Genomic DNA, 21,319 nt, shown 5'->3' on the forward strand with positions numbered 1-21,319 from the left:
ATAGATCGCACCATATCTAGTAAAGTACAATTAGGACGTTCGGACACACCATTTAGTTGTGGTGTTCCGGGTGGCGTGAGTTGCGAAACTATTCCGCATTGTTTCAAGTGTAGACCAAACTCGTAACTCAAATATTCTCCTCCACGATCAGATCGTAGAAATTTTATTTTCTTGTTACGATGATTTTCCACTTCACTCTGAAATTCTTTGAACTTTTCAAATGTTTCAGACTTGTGTTTCATCAAGTAGATATACCCATATCTGCTCAAATCATCTGTGAAGGTGAGAAAATAACGATACCCGCCGCGAGCCTCAACATTCATTGGACCACAAACATCAGTATGTATGATTTCCAACAAATCAGTTGCTCGCTCCATAGTTCCGGAGAACAACGTTTTAGTCATCTTGCCCATGAGGCACGGTTCGCAAGTACCAAGTGATTCATAATCAAGTGATTCCAAAAGCCCATCAGTATGGAGTTTCTTCATGCGCTTTACACCGATATGACCTAAACGGCAGTGCCACAAATAAGTTGCACTATCGTTATCAACTCTGTATCTTTTGGTTTCAACACTATGAATATATGTATCACTACTATCGAGATTCAATAAAAATAGACCACTTTTCAAGGGTGCATGACCATAAAAGATATTACTCATATAAATAGAACAACCATTATTCTCTGATTTAAATGAATAACCGTCTCGCATCAAACAAGATCCAGATATAATGTTCATGCTCAACGCTGGCACCAAATAACAATTATTTAGGTCTAAAACTAATCCCAACGGTAGATGTAGAGGTAGCGTGCCGACTGCGATCACATCGACTTTGGAACCATTTCCCACGCGCATCGTCACCTCGTCCTTAGCCAATGTTCGCTTAATTCGTAGTCCCTGTTTCGAGTTGCAAATATTAGCAACAGAACCAGTATCAAATACCCAGGTGCTACTGCAAGCATTAGTAAGGTACACATCAATAACATGTATATCACATATACCTTTGTTCACTTTGCCATCCTTCTTATCCGCCAAATACTTGGGGCAGTTCCGCTTCCAGTGTCCAGTCTGCTTGCAGTAGAAGCACTCAGTTTCAGGTTTAGGTCCAGACTTGGGTTTCTTCTCTTGAGCAGCAACTTGCTTGCTGTTCTTTGTGAAGTTCCCCTTCTTCTTCCCTTTGCCCTTTTTCTTGAAACTGGTGGTCTTGTTAACCATGAACACTTGATGCTCCTTTTTGATTTCTACCTCCGCGGCTTTTAGCATCGCGAAGAGCTCGGGAATAGTCTTGTTCATCCCTTGCATATTATAGTTCATCACGAAGCTCTTGTAGCTTGGTGGCAGTGATTGAAGAATTCTGTCAATGACACTATCATCAGGAAGATTAACTCCTAGTTGAATCAAGTGATTATTATACCCAGACATTTTGAGTATATGTTCACTGACAGAACTATTCTCCTCCATCTTGCAGCTATAGAACTTATTGGAGACTTCATATCTCTCAATCTGGGCATTTGCTTGAAATATTAACTTCAACTCCTGGAACATCTCATATGCTCCATGACGTTCAAAACGTCGTTGAAGACCCGGTTCTAAGCCGTAAAGCATGGCACACTGAACTATCGAGTAGTCATCAGCTTTGCTCTGCCAGACGTTCTTAACGTCGTCAGTTGCATCAGCAGCAGGCCTGGCACCCAGCGGTGCTTCCAGGACGTAACTTTTCTGTGCAGCAATGAGGATAATCCTCAGGTTACGGACCCAGTCCGTGTAATTGCTACCATCATCTTTCAACTTTGCTTTCTCAAGGAACGCAAAATTCAATGGAACAACATCACGAGCCATCTATCTACAAACAAACATAGACAAGCAAGATACTATCAGGTACTAAGTTCATGATAAATTTAAGTTCAATTAATCATATTACTTAAGAACTCTCACTCAGACAGACATCTCTCTATTCATCTAAGTGATCACGCGATCCAAATCAACTAAACCATGTCCGATCATCACGTGAGATGGAGTAGTTTCAATGGTGAACATCACTATGTTGATCATATCTACTATATGATTCATGTTCGACCTTTCGGTCTCCGTGTTCCGAGGCCATACCTGCATATGCTAGGCTCGTCAAGTATGACCTGAGTATTCCGCGTGTGCAACTGTTTTGCACCCGTTGTATTTGAACGTAGAGCCTATCACACCCGATCATCACGTGGTGTCTCAGCACGAAGAACTTTCGCAACGGTGCATACTCAGGGAGAACACTTCTTGATTATTAGTGAGAGATCATCTTAAAATGATACCGTCAATCAAAGCAAGATAAGATGCATAAAGGATAAACATCGCATGCAATCAATATAAGTGATATGATATGGCCATCATCATCTTGTGCTTGTGATCTCCATCTTCGAAGCACCGTCGTGATCACCATCGTCACCGGCGCGACACCTTGATCTCCATCGTAGCATCGTTGTCGTTACGCCATCTATTGCTTCTACGACTATCGCTACCGCTTAGAGATAAAGTAAAGCAATTACAGGGCGTTTGCATTTCATACAATAAAGCGACAACCATATGGCTCCAGCCAGTTGCCGATAACTTCGGTTACAAAACATGATCATCTCATACAATAAAATATAGCATCACAACTTGACCATATCACATCACAACATGCCCTGCAAAAACAAGGTAGACGTCCTCTACTTTGTTGTTGCAAATTTTACGTGGCTGCTACGGGCTTAGCAAGAACCGTTCTTACCTACGCATCAAAACCACAACGATAGTTTGTCAAGTTAGTGTTGTTTTAACCTTCGCAAGGACCGGGCGTAGCCACACTCGATTCAGCTAAAGTGAGAGAGACAGACACCCTCCAGCCACCTTTAAGCACGAGTGCTCGCAACAGTGAAACCAGTCTCGCGTAAGCGTACGCGTAATGTCCGTCTGGGCCGCTTCATCTCACAATACCGCCGAACCAAAGTATGACATGCTGGTAAGCAGTATGACTTGTATCGCCCAGAACTCACTTGTATTCTACTCGTGCATATAACATCAACGCATAAAACCTAGGCTCGGATGCCACTGTTGGGGAACGTAGTAATTTCAAAAAATTTCCTACGTACACGCAAGATCATGGTGATGGCATAGCAACGAGAGGGGAGAGTGTTGTCCACGTACCCTCGTAGACCGTAAGCGGAAGCATTAGCACAACGCGGTTGATGTTGCCGTACATCTTCACGATCCGACCGATCCAAGCACCGAACGTACGGCACCTCCGAGTTCAGCACACGTTCAGCTCGATGACGATCCCCGGGCTCCGATCCAGCAAAGCTTCGGGGATGAGTTCCGCCAGCACGACGGCGTGGTGACGATGATGATGCTCTACCGGCGCAGGGCTTCGCCTAAACTCCGCGACGATATGACCGAGGTGGAATATGGTGGAAGGGGGCACCGCACACGGCTAAGGAATGATCCGTAGATCAACTTGTGTATCTATGGGGTGCCCCCCGCCCCCGTATATAAAGGAGCCAGGGGGAGGAGGCGGCCGGCCAAGGAGGGCGCACCAAGGGGGGAGTCCTACTCCCACCGGGAGTAGGACTCCCTTCTTTCCTAGTTGGAATAGGAGAAGGGGGGAAAGAGGAGGAAGAGGGGAAGGAAAGGGGGGGCGCCGCCCCCCTTCCCTTGTCCTATTCGGACTAGGAAAGGGAGGGGCGCGCGGCCCCCTCCTGCCTCCTTCCCTCTTCTCCCTCGAGGCCCATGTAGGCCCAATAACCCCCCGGGGGGGTTCCGGTAACCTCCCGGTACTCCGGTAAAATGCCGATTTCACCCGGAACGATTCCGATGTCCAAATATAGGCTTCCAATATATCTATCTTTATGTCTCGACCATTTCGAGACTCCTCGTTACGTCCGTGATCACATCCGGGACTCCGAACAAACTTCGGTACATCAAAACTTATAAACTCATAATAAAACTGTCATCGTAACGTTAAGCGTGCGGACCCTACAGGTTCGAGAACTATGTAGACATGACCTAGAACTATTCTCGGTCAATAACCAATAGCGGAACCTAGATGCCCATATTGGTTCCTACATATTCTACGAAGATCTTTATCGGTCAAACCGCATAACAACATACGTTGTTCCCTTTGTTATCGGTATGTTACTTGCCCAAGATTTGATCGTCGGTATCCAATACCTAGTTCAATCTCGTTATCGGCAAGTCTCTTTACTCGTTCCGTAATGCATCATACCATAACCAACTCATTTGGTCACATTGCTTGCAAGGCTTATAATGATGTGCATTACCGAGAGGGCCCAGAGATACCTCTCCGACAATCGGAGTGACAAAACCTAATCTCAAAATACGCCAACTCAACATGTACCTTCGGAGACACCTGTAGTACTCCTTTATAATCACCCAGTTACGTTGTGACGTTTGGTAGTACCCAAAGTGTTCCTCCGGTAAACGGGAGTTTCATAATTCTCATAGTTACAGGAACATGTATAAGTCATGAAGAAAGCAATAGCAATATACTAAACAATCAAGTGCTAGGCTAACGGAATGGGTCATGTCAATCACATCATTCTCCTAATGATGTGATCCCATTAATCAAATGACAACACATGTCCATGGTTAGGAAACATAACCATCTTTGATTAATGAGCTAGTCAAGTAGAGGCATACTAGTGACTATATGTTTGTCTATGTATTCACACATGTATCATGTTTCCGGTTAATACAATTCTAGCATGAATAATAAACATTTATCATGATATGAGGAAATAAATAATAACTTTATTATTGCCTCTAGGGCATATATCCTTCAGCCACCCTATTTGCTAATGAGGAAACAATTTGCTATTACTGTATTCTAAAATTATTTCCTTTCTCATTAAAGGGTGATGCTAAGTTATGGTTTAATTCTCTTGCTCCTGGTTGTGTGCGTTGTCCCCAGGATATGATTTACTACTTCTCTGCAAAATATTTTCCTGCTCATAAAAGCAAGCTGCCCTAAGGGAAATACTTAATTTTGTGCAAATTGAAGAAGAGAGTCTCCCACAAGCTTGGGGAGGTTTCTCCAATTACTTAATGCTTTGCCTGATCATCCTCTCAAGAAAAATGAAATACTCGGTATCTTTTACAATGGACTAATCGGTGCTTCCAGAGACTTCCTGGATAGTTGTGCTGGTTGTGTTATTAGGGAAAGAACTGTTGAGCAAGCTGAATTGCTATTGAATAATATATTGAGTAATGATAATGATTGGACACTTCCTGAACCAACTCCTAAGCCAACTCCAAAAAAAAGGGGTATTCTATTTCTCAGCCCTGAAGATATGCAAGAGGCAAAGAAATCTATGAAAGAAAAATGTATTAAAGCTGAAGATGTTAAGAATCTACCACCTATTGAAGAAATACATGGTCTTGATAACCCAACACAGGTAGTAGAGGTAAACTCTCTCCATATATTTGATGAAGGTGATATTCCTCATAATAAGTCTGCTAGTCAATGCTTGGATGAGTTTGATAATTTTATTGTTAAACAAGAAAACTTCAATGCTTATGTTAGTAGACAACTGAAATGTAATGCTTACATGCTTGACCACTTGGGTGATTATAAATGTAATGATTAGTCATCTTAAACTTATTAGTAAACATGCTTCCATGGTTACAACTCAAGTAGAACAAGTACTTAAAGCCCAAGATGATTTGCTTAATGAGTTGAATAGTAAGAATAATGATAATGCTGTTAGGGTTATGACTAGAGGTGGTAAGATGACTCGGGAACCTTTGTATCCCGAGGGCCATCCTAAGAGAGTTGAGCAAGATTCTCAGATAATTAATGCTGATGCACCTAGTCCTAGTAATAAAAAGAAAAATAAAACTGATAGGACTTTGCATGCTAGTGAACCTGATATAGACACGCCTGAGAATCCCAATGATATTTCTATTTCTGATGTTGAGACACAATCAGGTGATGAACATAAACCTAGTTATAATGTAAATAATGATGTTCATGTTTATGCTCAACCTAGTAATGATAATGATGTAGAGATTGAATCTATTGTTGATCTTGATAACCCACAATCAAAGAATCAACATTATGATAAGAGAGACTTTGTTGCTAGGAAGCATGGTAAAGAAAGAGAACCATGGGTTCATAAACCCATGCCCTTTCCTCCTAAACCATCCAAGAAAAAGGATGATGAGGATTTTGAGCGCTTTGCTGAAATGATTAGACCTATCTTTTTGCATATGCGTTTGACTGACATGCTTAAAATGCCTCCCTATGCTAAGTATATGAAAGATATTGTTACAAATAAAAGAAATATAACGGAAGCTGAAATTTCCACCATGCTTGCTAATTATACCTTTAGGGGTGGAATACCAATGAAACTTGGAGATCCAGGGGTACCAACTATACCATGCTCCACTAAAAGAAACTATGTTAAACTGCTTTATGTGATCTTGGAGCTGGTGTTAGTGTTATGCCTTCCTCTTTGTATCGTAGACTTGAATTGAATAAGTTGACACCTACTGAAATCTCTTTGCAAATGGCTGATAAATCAACTGCTATATCCATTGGTATTTATGAGGATGTGCCTGTGGTGGTTGCAAACATTACTATCTTAACGGACTTTGTTATCCTTGATATTCCCGAGGACGGCAGTATGTCGATCATCCTTGGTAGACCCTTTTTGAATACTGCAGGAGCTGTTATTGATTGCAACAAAGGCAATGTCACTTTTCATGTTAATGGTAATGAGCATACGGTGCACTTTCTGAAGAAATAACCTCAAGTTCATAGTATCAACTCTATTGGAAAAAAAATCAACTATTACTATTGGAGGTTTTGAATTTCCTCTTCCTACTATCAAAAAGAAATATGATATTCTTATTGTTGGGTACATGCATATCCCCGTTGAGGTAACCTAGTATTATTCGAAAATTCTCCGGTTTCATTTCATTCAGAAGAAGTTTGTTAATAAGACTTGATCAACCTTGTTAATGGGTTCCTTTTGATGAGCATGAGATGGATGAATTTAGAAAGCACAACTCTCTCTACCCACTTTTGACTTTCTGTTAATTAGATTAAATAAAGCAAAATTAGTATTTTCTGTCTGTTTTCTAAATTATCCGTGCAATAAAAAATGTCCCGAAAATAGAAGTTCTCCAAATGCCCTGAAAATCCAGTATGATTTTTTATATAATATTTTAGAATTTCTGGCACTTAGAACACACTAGGGGGCCGCACCAGCTGGCCACAAGGGTGGAGGGCGCGCCCCCTGTCCTTGTGGGCCCCATGTGGCCCCTCCACTTATTCCAGCACCCATCCTCTCCTTCCTCCAGAAAAAATCACTATATAGCTCAAACTCGTGTTCTTGCTCATTTTGCTGCCATTTTTATCTCCTTGCTCAAAGCTCCATTCACAAAACTGCTTTGGGGGATTGATCTTCGGTATGTGACTCCTCCAATGGTCCAATTAGTTTTTGTTCTAGTGCTTTATTTATTGCAAATTTTAGCTGTTGTGGTGACCTTGCTCTTGAGCTTGCATGTCAAATTTATATGGGCCAAAGTGGTTTTGATGCATGATTTTGCCTCTAGGCACTTGTAGGAGTAGTTGCTATCAATTTTTTTAAGTTTGTTTCACTTTTGTTTTGAGTCACTAAAAATTCCAGAAATTTTCGGAGGAAGAAAAGGATGAGGAGATTGTTGAGAGGCTCCTCAAGCCGGGGTTCGAAGGAAAAAGGAAATGAGGAGAAGGAGAAGCCCAAGTATAATCTTCCCCGCGCCGTGGAGATTCGACCGTGTGAATGGCCATGTGATGCATTCTTACAAGCGACCGAAATTTATGATGATTTCTATTATTTGGCTGAGAATGCAGGCATCACCGACTTCCTCCTCGACCAGTGTGATCAGTATCTCCTACTCACTAATACTTTCGTGCAAAATGTTCATTTTCATGCTAGGAGATCACCACCCAAGGTAGACTTTTACTTATATGATGAGTACAAGGAAATGACGCTTTATGACTTGTGAGGTTTGTAAATTACCTTATGAGGGTAGCGTCGAGGAACCACGTCCTAGTGATGTGGAAGATTTTATTTATGAAGTCACCTTAGGGGAAAGGAGAAGGGTGTCTGAAGCGAGGGTGGCTAGTTTAAATTTTCCTATTTTACGCTACTACTCATTATTTGCCGGGAGATGTTTAATTGGTCGCGGGGAGAGTGGAGGCCTTAGTGCTCCTGACCTTGCCATTTTGCGCCATGCTTTACTTCATGATAAAACTTTCAGTTTAGGCGCTATGGTTGCTAAACGATTGAGTTTAAACCGTACAAAGGGGCCTATTTTTGGAGGTATCTTCGCCTCCAGCCTTGCTAGATGCTTTGAGATACCCATTAGACATTATGAGAAAGAGGAGAAATTGCTACCCACTATATATTTAGATTATGACAGCATGGTAGCACATAAGTTTATTAGCCATGATGAGGAAAAGAGACTCATTTATAACTTGATATAGCGAGGATTCTATTCAGATTATTACCTTGCCTGCACCTACTTTGTTCGATATTCATTCAGGCAGGTACTTTATTTTGCCCGCGGACATTCATGCATACTGGGAGGGGACACGATCCCCGCCTCCTGAGCCAGAACCATCAGCTGATCCATATCAGGAGTCTATTTATCAATGGGATCCATAGGAGCCCGCTAACCAGTGGAACCCCCAGGATCCTCCTTAGTACACCTGAGAAGGCTACTTTGATCCATGGGCTTAGACCAACTTAGGCCAAAAGCCTAAGCTTGGGGGAGTACGTATTTCTCACCGTCATTACATTCATGTTCACACACTCATTTTAGTTGTCAGTGTTCATACTTTTTCATTGTATTATCCATGCTAGTTTATTTCTTTTTCTCGCTTTCTTCTTGGGTGTTTGATAAACCTTAAGAAAAACAAAAAAAGTTGTAGTTAGTTTACTTTCTATGCATGTTTAGCTGTAGTATTAAAAGAGAACCCAAGAAGATTTCTCGTTCTTCTTTTGCTTGTTGGGAGCTTTCCCGTGTAAATAGTTTTTCTCGTTCTTGTTTTACCTTTTTTCAGAAAAACAAAAACTCCAAAAACATTTCAGTGTGTTTCTTTGAAATTCTTTCTTTGGGGGTCGAGAGGAGAGGACCTCGATGAAAATGTTGAGTGACTCTCATATGCATTATTGTTGATCTAACAAAGAGCCCATATTACCTTGTCTTCTCCTTTGAATAAATGTTTGCAGATTCTAGCTTAGTCCAATGCATGTGCACTATTATTATTATCCACACAGTTCGGTCGTGCAACTGAAAGGCAATAATGACGATATTTTATGAAATGATTGAGATGAGGAAAAGATGGTATGAACTCGACCTATCTTGTTTTTGTAAATATGATTAGTTCCTCGTTCCTGATTCAGCCTATTAAGAATTAAACATGTTTGTAATGACAATTAGAGATTATAGTTACTCATGCCATGCTTAACTAGCTAGGAGTTTATAATGGTTTATCTTGCATGCCAACATGAAAATTAAAATGGTTGTGATGTAGTATGATAGGATGGTATCCTCCTTTGAATGATTCGAGTGGCTTGACTTGGCACATGTTCACGCATGTAGTTGAAACAAAATCAACATAGCCTCTGATAACCTACAAGTGTAGGGGATCACAACAGCTTTCGAGGGTAGAGTATTCAACCCAAATTTATTGATTCGACACAAGGGGAGCCAAAGAATATTCTTAAGCACTAGCAGTTGAGTTGTCAATTCAACCACACCTGGATAACTTAGTATCTGCAGCAAAGTATTTAGTAGCAAAGTAGTATGATAGTAATGGTAACAGTGGCAAAAGTAAAGATAGCAGTTTTGTGGTAATTGTAACAGTAGCAACGGAAAAGTAAATAAGCGAAGCACAATATGTGAAAAGCTCGTAGGCATTGGATCAGTGATGGATAATTATGTCGGATGCGATTCCTCATGTAATAGCTATAACATAGGGTGACACAGAGCTAGCTCCAGTTCATCAATGTAATGTAGGCATGTATTCCGAATATAGTCATACGTGCTTATGGAAAAGAACTTGCATGACATCTTTTGTCCTACCCTCCTATGGCAGCGGGGTCCTAGTGGAAACTAAGGGATATTAAGGCCTCCTTTTAATAGAGTATCGGACCAAAGCATTAACACATAGTGAATACATGAACTCCTCAAACTACGGTCATCACCGAGAAGTATCCCGATTATTGTCACTTCGGGGTTGTCGGATCATAACACATAATAGGTGACTATAGACTTGCAAGATAGGATCAAGAACTCACATATATTCATGAAAACATAATAGGTTCAGATCTGAAATCATGGCACTCGGGCCCTAGTGACAAGCATTAAGCATAGAAAAGTCATAGCAACATCAATCTCAGAACATAGTGGATACTAGGGATCAAACCCTAACAAAACTAACTTGATTACATGATAAATCTCATCTAACCCATCACCGTCCAGCAAGCCTACGATGGAACTACTCACGCACGGCGGTGAGCATCATAAAATTGGTGATGGAGGATGGTTTATGATGACGACGACGATGAATCCCCCTCTTCGGAGCCCCGAACGGACTCCAGATCAGCCCTCCCGAGAGAGATTAGGGCTTGGCGGCGGCTCCGTATCGTAAAAGGTGATGAAACTTTCTCTCTGATTTTTTTCTCCGTGAAACGGAATATATGGAGTTGGAGTTGAGGTCGATGGAGCATCAGGGGGCCCATGAGACAGGGGGCGCGCCCAGGGGGAGAGGGCGCGCCCCCACCCCCGTGGACAGGGTGTGGGCCCCCTGGCCTTGATTCTTTCGCCAGTATTTTTTTATATTTTCCAAAAGTTATCTCCATGGATTTTCAGGTCACTCCGAGAACTTTTGTTTTCTGCACAATAAATAACACCATGGCAGTTCTGCTGAAAACAGCGTCAGTCCGGTTTAGTTTCATTCAAATCATGCAAGCTAGAGTCCAAAACAAGGGAAAAAGTGTTTGGAAAAGTAGATACGTTGGAGACGTTTCAGCCTCTACGATATTTATTTTCATGGTGATTTATATCCTACCCATGACTGCACTCAATGTTGGTTAATCTTAATGCATGTTTATGACTGTTGTCGCTCTCTTGTTGGTCGCTTCACATTCCTTTTTTAGCCTTCACTTATACTAAGCGGGAATACTGCTTGTGCATTCACTTCCATAAACCCAAAGTTGTTCCATGTAAGTCCACTATACCTACCTATATGCGGTATTTACCTACCGTTCCAAGTAATTTTGCATGTGGCAAACTCTAAACCTTCAAATGAAATTCTGTTTTGTATGTCCGAATCACTCATGTGGTGACTGGGGGCTGTCAGTATCTTCCATGCTAGGTGGGTTATTCTCATGATGAGTGGACTCCGCTCATCATTCAGGAGAAAATGCCTAGTAACCGAGATGCCCAGCCCCATGCTCAAATCAAATCAAAATAATGCAAACAAAACTCCCCAGGCATTGTTGTTAGTTGGACGGTACCCATTGTTTTGGATCAGCCGCGGAGTGTGCTTGTTGGTGGTGGGGGAGTATAAACTTTACCATTCTGTTTGGGAACCACCTATAATGTATGTAGCATGGAAGATACCAAAATCTCTTAGTTGTATGTTGACAATGAAAGCATACCGCTCAAAATATTATTTACCTTTGTTTTCAAAACTCGAGCTCTGGCACCTCTGCAAATCCCTGCTTCCCTCTGCGAAGGGCCTATCTATTTACTTTCATTGCTGAGTCATCATCCTCTTATAAAAAGCACCAGTTAGAGAGCACCACTGTCATTTGTATGCGTTGTTATTAATTTATATTGAGTATGACTATGACTAGATCTATTTTTCCATGAATTACAATGTCTAGTCAGTCCTTGATCTTCAGGGGTTCTCTGTATTTATGTTTTGCGGTCTCAGAAAGGGCTAGCGAGATACCATCTTGTTATATCATATCATGATTGTTTTGAAAAAGTGTTGTCATTCGAGATTTAATATTATTGCTCGCTAGTTGATTATGCCATTGATATGATCGAATATGAGACCTAAATGTTATTGTGAATATGGTTAGTTCACAATCTTTGCTGAAAACTTGAATGGCTTTACATATTTGCAACAACAAGATCAAACATAGTTTGTAAAAGTTTTTCTTTATCACTTTCAGTTTGTCAATTGAATTGATTGAGGACAAGCAATGGGTTAAGCTTGGGGGAGTTGATACGTCTCCATCGTATCTACTTTTCCAAACTCTTCTGCCCTTGTTTTGGACTCTAACTTGCATGATTTGAATAGGAACTGACCCGGACTGACGCTGTTTTAGCAGAATTGCCATGGTGTTATTTTTGTGTAGAAATAAAAGTTCTCGGAATGACCTGAAACTTCACGAAGATGATTTTTGGAATTAATAAAAAATATCAGCAAAAGAATCAAGTGAAGGGGGGCCACACCATGGTCACAAGGGTGAGGGGCGCCCTCCTTCCTTGTGGGCCCCCTGGACCTCCACCGACCTCAACTCCAACTCCATATATTCATGTTCGGGGGAAATCAGAGAGAAGGATTCATCGCGTTTTACGATACAGAGTCGCCGCCAAGCCCAGTTCTTCCCCGGGAGGGCAGACCTGGAGGCCGTTCGGGGCTCCGGAGAGGGGAATCCGTCACCATCGTCGTCATCAACCATCCTCCATCACCAATTTCATGATGCTCACCACCGTGCGTGAGTAATCCCATCGTAGGCTTGTTGGACGGTGATGGGTTGGATGAGATTTACCATGTAATCGAGTTAGTTTTGTTGGGGTTTGGTCCCTAGTATCCACTATGTTCTAAGACTGATGTTGCTATGACTTTGCTATGCTTAATGCTTGTCACTAGGACCCGAGTGCCATGATTCCAGATCTGAACCTATTATGTTTTCATGAGTATATTCGTGTTCTTGATCCTATCTTGCAAGTTATAGTCACCTACTACGTGTTATGATCCGGCAACCCCGGAGTGACAATAGTCGGGACCACTCCCAGTGATGACCGTAGTTCGAGGAGTTCATGCATTCACTAAGTGCTAATGCTTTGGTCTGGTACTCTATTAAAAGGAGGCCTTAGTATCCCTTAGTTTCCAATAGGACCCCGTTGCCACGGGAGGGTAGGACAAAAGATGTCATGCAAGTTCTTTTCCATAAGCACGTATGACTATATTCGGAATACATGTCTACATTATATTGATGAACTGGAGCTAGTTCTGTGTCACCCTGTGTTATAACCGTTGCATGATGAATGCCATCCGACATAATTATTCATCATTGATCCATTGCCTACGAGCTCATTTCATATTGATCTTTGCTTCGTTACCACTGTTACAATTACTATAAAACTGCTACTATTACTATTGCCACTGTTATCGTTACTTCCATCCTACTTTGCTACTGAATATTTTGCTACAGATATTAAGTTTTTCAGGTGGAATTGAATTGACAACTCAGCTGTTAATACTTGAGAATATTCTTTGGCTCCCCTTGTATCGAATAAATAAATTTGGGTTGAATACTCTACCCTCGAAAACTGTTGCGATCTCCTATACTTGTGGGTTATCATGGATGCGTTTTGATGGACGAGTGCATGGCAGTGGTGCTATTTGGCACCGTGGCAGCATCGATGGCTGACCGGCCTGGCAAGGATGATGCAGATATTTTTCCTAAAGATGGGTCAGCAATATGATGGTGATGGCGGTTTTTAAGCGTGTGCATACGGTGTATGCTTTAGCTCTGCTCCACGTGGTGTTTGCTGCTGGTATGTCATGCGGGCGGATCGACGGTGACCCCGAATGTAGATGGTGATGCGTGAGGGCATTCCCCATTGTCAAGTTTGTAGGTGTGGATGATGACTTCGGGTTGTTGTATGTTTTTGTCAAACCTTTATTGAATAATTAATAATATGTTGTGTGCATTGCTCGATGCAGAGGCCGGGGCTTGTTTCCTAAAGAACATCGGGATCCAAAACGAAGTCATAACATGGGAGAGCAAACGCCTAATATGTGGTTGGAGAACGTATCAAATGATGTTTTTGTCCTAGTGGCTAGTGATCTCACTGAAAGCATGTGTCCAGTTAAAAGTAAAAGTAAGACCTAATAAATGCTACACGCGTTACATGAACACATAACAACTCCAAACATTTTTTATAGCAAATTTAGTGACGTGAGGATGAGAACTTTAGTTGTCGAGCATGATAATTTTCATTTTAGATGGCAAGTTTCAGTCTTTTTATTTACTTTTTCTTTTCGGATGACAACTTTAGTTATAAAAAAAGTCAGACCGGAGTGCATCGTGCCACACGTGTGACACTTATCATTTGGATAAAAGTATGGTTAGCTCTCATCTATATGAGAATTAATTAAGTTATATCTAACTGACTGAATCAAACAGAAAAAGAAGAAAACATCAGCATGAATCTCCAGATAAAATCAATAACATAAGAAAGTTAGACGAGACTTTATTAGTTCACATGTGCTATCTTCATTCTAGAATATAAGATACTTTGGCTAAACTAGCCTATCAAAATGTCTTGTACTCTCTTCGTAAAGAAATATAAAAGCGTTTATAGATCACTAATTTCTTTACAGAGGGATATGTTAGAAGGAGGTAGCAGATGAGAATTAATAAATTCGAAAAAACAAACACCTGATCTGGGCCGTCCTTTTTTTAACCAAGAAAAAGCAATCCAACGGAAAACAATATCGTCCCCGAGTGGGACCCGGACTCGTGCCCAACTAGATCCACCTAAGCTCAAAAAAAGAAAAAGAAAAAGAACTCAAAATCCAAAAGCGACGGGAAGACCGAACTCCGAAGACGTCTTGGAACTTGGAAGTTGGAAGCCCTCGCCGCGACCAACGACTCCTCCACTCCACGGCACCTTCCCCGACCGCGCAAGCCTCCTCGACGAGGTCAGACAAAAGAAAAAATCGCAAAATCGGCGGGGAAGGGAGGGAGGGAACCAACTGCCGGCTCACACGTCTCCCCGGCCGGCCGGTGGCGATGGCATCCCGTGCCCGTAGGGGCGCCCGCCCCCTACCTCGCCTCTGGCTCCTCCTCCTGCTCGTGCTGGCCACGGGGCTGCCCCGGGGCGGGGCGGTGGGGCTGAAGCTGCCGTTCAGCCCCGGGGACGTCCTCCCGATCCTGCCGCGGCAGGTGGCGTGGCCCGTGATGAACACCCTCCACAGCGCCGTCGACCTCCTGCCCTCCTTCGTCGCCGCCGTGGCCCCAGCCGCACCCTCCCCCGCCGTGTGGAACGGCTCCTGCTTCGCCGTGAATGAGGCGGCCCTTGAGCTCACCCCCGGCGACCGCAACGGGACCGAGATCGGCGGCGCCGTCCTCCGCCTCAAGGTCCTCACCTCAGACCTGAAAATCTTCTTAAATTATGTCGCCCGACCCGGCTGCTTGGGTGTGTAGTTGCTAATTCATTCCGTATAGGAGTAGTTACCTCTGGGAACTACTCGTTTGAGGGGTATATCCGTATATCCATATATAGGTGATCATTCAAGCTTCGGTGCAAATTAGGAAGAGTTGCTCTAGTGCATCCTTGCTGCTTAGTTATAATTAAGAACGGGGAGTGATGAACGTGAACCGATGACTGATGATAGCTTGCTAATTGTGTAGGGGATAATGGGTTCCTCGTGGTGAACCTTTCTGAAAAGTATTGATTAATTTGTTGACCGAACTAGCATTTGTTTCCATGGATGCGCGCATTTGTTTCCATGGATGCGCGCATTTGTTTCCATGGATGCGCATTAGCTTCGATGCTTTACTTTTCTTGTTGAGATCAAGATCTCTCAGCTACCGCTGAACTTCCCAGAGTAGGCTTTATTTATTTGAGCTAAAATTTGCTCAGGCGCCGACTGTAAATCAACCGACTTGAAATGGTAACATCGTCATGTATGGTAGGAGGTCTGTTCCAAAATAGAATCACAACATCATACACATTTCTGATTTTTATTTTTATTTCTGATAGACTCTTGTTTTGGAGATCTTATGTGTTTCAACTCTAGCCTACCCCAACTTGTTTGGGACTGAAAGGCTTTGCTGTTGACAGACTCTACCTCATGCATGTCGCCTGTGAGGCTGTGAACATTATTGTAGAATTTACTTTTGTAATTTGAACTGAAATGCATTTGAAGAAGATGGTTCCTGATGGTAATGTTGTTTGGTGATATATAGAGATCTTACTTTCTACTCTATTCAAATTCACAACTTTGTTTTACTCCATTGTCTCACCCCGACTTGCTGATTGTTGTAATGCACAACTATCATGCAGGAGGTGCTGAATAGTATTGTATACCAACTTTCGTGTATCAATGCAATACTTTACTTTAACCTTCCTGCAGTTGTAATTTTTGAGCCATAATATTTGCATTGACTGGACAGCTTGTGATTGTAAACATTGGCTGTTTTTAATGGTCTGACTGTCTCACTAATTATGGGTCCTGACTTTAACAATAGCATATCTTGTTATGCAGACTGGTTCTGCTCAAAGCTGGACGTGCATGGATCTTTATGTGTTTGCAACACCATATAGGATAACATGGGATTACTATTTTGCGGCTCGAGAACACACTTTGGAGATAACGTCATGGGAGGAAGAAGCAGAGCTCGAATATGTGTGTTCTCTTTCTACAAGATATCTTAAACAATTCAGTAGCCCATGAAACAAATTTCAAGTTCTAAACTGTTCAATTACCATGTTCTTAATCAGGTTAAGCAGCATGGTGTGTCTGTTTTTCTCATGCCTTCTGGGATGCTTGGAACTTTGTTATCTTTGATTGATGTCCTGCCCTTGTTTTCGAATACTGGATGGGGTCAAAATTCCAACTTGGCCTTTTTAGAGAAGCACATGGGAGCTACATTTGAGAAACGTTCTCAACCTTGGGTTGCTAATATTATGAAGGAGGACATACAATCTGGTGACTTTTTGGCTCTATCAAAGATTCGAGGACGATGGGGCGGGTTTGAGACATTAGAGAAATGGGTAACTGGTGCATTTGCTGGGCATACTGCTGTGTGTTTGAAAGATGAGAAGGGTGATCTCTGGGTTGCAGAATCAGGCTTTGAAAATGAAAAGGTAATATAGCTTTCTATATAGTATGAATGGAATCTTTGTTGTTCATTTCATTTTCTCCATGTAATATATGCTATCAGTTGATAACATGTTGTGGCTGCTGTCATTTAATTTCTTATATTCACCCTAATCAGGTCTAGTATCAACATTATTTATACTGCTTGGTTATACTTGATAATATGCTGACCCTAATCATGCCCAGTATCTACATAATTACTGATGCTTATGATCCTTCTCACCTTCTGAATATATACTCAAAAGGGTAAAGGTTAATGTAGGTGATGTACTTCTTGTGTTTTCTCACCAATAAACTTATCCTTTTGATTTAAATACGTGCTGGACCAACTTTAGTGTGTGAAATTATGATTTTGGTGGCCAACCTTTAGTTGCTAGATTAGCCTTACACTTACTTTGCTCTTATTACAAGGATAATTTTATGTCCTTTTGGGCTTTAGCCACCTGATCGTCTTAGTATCTGCAACACTAAAGCCAGCAGAACTTTTCGCTGCCAAAAACTGGCATACAGTGTTTCATGTATGTTTACTCCTGTACAAAAAAGTGCAGTTTTGTTTTATCTTGACTATACTGAATTTCAATAACAGGGAGAGGAAATTATTGCTATAGTTCCTTGGGATGAATGGTGGGAAATGGCACTGAAGGATGGATCAAATCCTCAGATAGCCCTTCTGCCATTACACCCTGATATACGCTCTAGATTCAATGAAAGTGCCGCATGGGACTTTGCACGGAGCATGGTCGGAAAGCCGTATGGCTATCATAATATGATATTTAGCTGGATTGATACAATAGGAGATAATTATCCACCTCCTCTTGATGCTAATCTGGTAATCTCTCTGGCCTTTGCAAAGTTTTGATTTCAATTGTTTGGACCTGAATCAAGTTCCATATTTAGTTTTGGCATTCTCAGTGTTCATACACATTCTCTTTGATTTTTTTGGTGCCTATGTAAGTTTATTGTGCAGATCGGAAATAAATTTTGTGGTAATGCTAACCAAACTATGGCCTATGCACGGGACTCATCCCATGAACTTACCTACTCCATACACCCATACCACTCTTTCTTGAAACCTTGATAAACCACGTGGTTTCATGTAGTGAACGTACGTTCCTAGTTAAAAGTGGAAAAGCTAGATAATATTATCTTGTTAAAATCTTAGCAAACATACTGGGAAATCTGTATCAATGTAGAAGAAAGCACTTGATCTCCTGAAGTTCGCCTGAAGTTAGGTGGAAAAAAGATACTGAATTGGTAATGTTGATGTCCTGAAACTATTAAGCACTTTTAGTCTTTCAAACTCAAGATACCTGTAAATTGGTTGTATAGCTGATTTAAATTTATTCCATGCATTGAAAAGTTTATCATCAGTAATGTTTGAATTACCAACTTCTGTTATTTATTGTTTTCAGGTAATGGCTGTTATGTCAATGTGGACTAGATTACAACCACTTTATGCTGCGAACATGTGGAATGAAGCCCTTAACAAACGGCTTGGGACTGAGGTTTGTAAACTAGTCTGTATTGTGGCTTCCTTTGATGGGTAGTGCCGGGGTGTGTAGGGTCCTATAAGTTTGTAGTGATTACAGCTGACGCAAGGTTAAGCAATGTGATGGTTTCTGTTAAATTTCATTTCTCACACCCGAGTTGGGTTCTCTGGCTGTACGCATGCCTCTGGCCCTCTACTGCAGCTAACCTTTAGATGCACTAATGTGGGGCCCTTTGTTGGTGCTCTGGTAGGGAGTTCTATGAGGCTTAGTTGGCCTTGAAATATTGTTTTGCTCAAATAAGCTTTTATTATTATTATTTTCTACAAGATAGGTAAAATAGTGCTCCTGCGTCTATCTACCCAAAAATTATACCCGGTTATCATTTCATGGTGTGAAGGGGAGCCTTGGCGCAGTGGTAAAGCTGCTGCCTTGTGACCATGAGGTCATGGGTTCAAGTCCTGGAAACAGCCTCTTTAAGAAATGTAGGGAAAGGCTGCGTACTATAGACCCAAAGTGGTCGGACCCTTCCCTGGACCCTGCGCAAGCGGGAGCTACATGCACCAGGTTGCCCTTTTTATCAATTTCATGGTGTCTATTTTATGTAGGGTTTGGACCTTCAGGGTGTCATTCTTGAGACTGAAAAGCGTGGCATGTCTTTCGATCAGTTGCTCACCATCCCTGAACAAGATGAATGGGTATACAGTGATGGTAAATCAACTACTTGTGTTTCTTTCATTCTTGCGATGTACAAGGAAGCTGGGGTGTTTGCTCCTTTCACAGAATCAATTCAGGTCACCGAGTTCACTGTAAGTGCCCAAGTCCCTTGCCTGTCATAATTGCAACTGAAAGTGTTATTCTTCTCTGTTCATGCATTTCTACATCTGAGACGATTTCGAACTTACAAACTGAACATAAGATATATTATGTGAAAGGATAAAAGGGCTTGAAAAGTAGCGTATGTTAATTTCTGAAAGGGCTTTCTTTCGGTTGATTGATCCTGTGTCGAGTGTGTTACTAAATTACCCTCTGCCTCAGATACGGGACGCATATATGCTCAAGATATTTGAAGACGACCGGACCAGGCTCCCAAACTGGTGTCATACCGAGGCAGACAAGCCTCCCTTCTGCCAGATACTTGGGGAGTACAGAATGGAGCTACCAGAGTACAACACGATAGAGCCGTACGCAAAAATGAATGAGAACTGCCCATCCTTACCCCCGACGTACAAGCGACCATCTCGCTGCTGACATGAGACGGCGTACATTGGCAGACTGCCTATGTTTCCGGTGCTTAAATTATGTACAGTATAAACAAACTACGCTGTATATAGATGTTTGGTACAGATAGCAGTATCCACGGGTTAGCAAAAAGGCAGTGCATAGTTTTCTGCCAGTTAGCGTAGCAGTTTCTGAACCCAGGCTTCCAATGTGAACCTGGATAGAGGATTTGCTCGCATAGATAGAACTTTCAAACCATAGCTTGAAAAGTTGTTGATGATGATCTTGGCTTCATGAAATGTATGCCCCTGAAATAAAATCCTCCATGTATTCTCAAATGTTGCATGGCGTGCATTATCTTCCATTTGTTCTCTGACCAAAAAACATACACTCAGAGGCTAGGGCTTTCTTTTCGAGGTTATGCGTCCGGAGATCATTAAGAGCATGGCCAAAATCTTTATTTCCTATTGTGTTCATGATTTGTACCGTGAATAATATTTTTAACTCTACAGCAATAAGCATATACGAAATTGATTTTGATAAATAGCAAAGGTACATCCTCAGAGGTTTAAGTTGCAGCAGGTTCTAATAAATAACAAAGGGTCCATTCTCAGAGGTTGCAGGAGTGCCTGAATATAATTCGAAAGCTCTATTCTGCTACCGTACCGAGCTTAAATGCACCCTGTAAACAGTAAAAAAAAAGAAAAAACAAATTAAAAAAAAATCTGTTTTTTGTGTGTGGTAAACTTTGACAAATGTCTATATGCATACCAAATTTCAGCACGAAATGACATTCATGGAAATTGTGGCAAAAAAAAGGGCACTCCAAAATGTTTTCAAAACTAGCATCTTTGGAGCATCAATTTTGTTTTTTTGCCACCACTTCCACGAATGTCATGTTGTGCTGAAATTTTACAAACATACAAAAAATTTGTCAAAGTTTACCATAAAAAATTCAGATTTTTTAAACTTGTTTACTACTTTTAAATTTTACTGTTCATTAGGGGGCATTTGAGCCCGGGAGCAGAACTCCACATCCCGGCCAACTGCCTCAACCGTATGGATGAAGTGAACCAAAGAAATGCTTCATATAGATGTATGCCGTTTTAGGGCTCGACATGTTTTCAAGGCGAAACTATGATCATTATTTTGTACGCGGATATGTCATTTCAAATAAAAATAACTAGCAGACTTATCCGCAAAATGAGTGCCATTGTGCCTAAATTCTCATCTACAATTTATATGTTTTTATTTTGCATCAATATTCTTGCGAGTTCTGAAGAATGCCATGCCACACAATATGTAAAACAATGAAGATTTATCCAAATATGATAAAAGAAATAGTACACTCGTGTTGGAAACTCATAATCTTATAAATGTTCATCACCTCTCTCTCTCTCCCTCTTCTCTCATATATATATATGGGCGCGCACACAGAGGCG

The 21,319-nt window shown here is 41.5% G+C and overlaps 1 protein-coding gene across 1 annotated transcript; it reads left to right on the forward strand.

Annotated features, from left to right (window-relative positions):
• The first annotated feature begins 14,903 nt into the window (after window positions 1–14,903).
• Window positions 14,904–20,215, forward strand: LOC123111888 (uncharacterized). Its single transcript, XM_044532763.1, has 7 exons — window positions 14,904–15,424; window positions 16,555–16,695; window positions 16,791–17,156; window positions 17,756–17,998; window positions 18,582–18,674; window positions 19,265–19,465; window positions 19,695–20,215. The coding sequence occupies exons 1-7, from the start codon at window positions 15,077–15,079 to the stop codon at window positions 19,905–19,907; spliced, it is 1,605 nt and encodes a 534-aa protein (XP_044388698.1). The 5' UTR covers window positions 14,904–15,076; the 3' UTR covers window positions 19,908–20,215.
• Window positions 20,216–21,319: the final 1,104 nt, after the last annotated feature.

The sequence above is a fragment of the Triticum aestivum genome, chromosome 5B, assembly GCF_018294505.1.
Source record: "Triticum aestivum cultivar Chinese Spring chromosome 5B, IWGSC CS RefSeq v2.1, whole genome shotgun sequence".
Taxonomy (NCBI): domain Eukaryota; kingdom Viridiplantae; phylum Streptophyta; class Magnoliopsida; order Poales; family Poaceae; genus Triticum; species Triticum aestivum.

Excerpts from the sequence above, each read along its gene's own strand:
- LOC123111888 (XM_044532763.1), top strand. The coding sequence starts at position 15,077 with ATGGCATCCCGTGCCCGTAGGGGCGCCCGCCCCCTACCTCGCCTCTGG. Across the intron at positions 17,999-18,581 it reads CTCCTCTTGATGCTAATCTG|GTAATGGCTGTTATGTCAAT; the intron begins GTAATCTCTCTG and ends TATTGTTTTCAG. Across the intron at positions 18,675-19,264 it reads ACAAACGGCTTGGGACTGAG|GGTTTGGACCTTCAGGGTGT; the intron begins GTTTGTAAACTA and ends TATTTTATGTAG.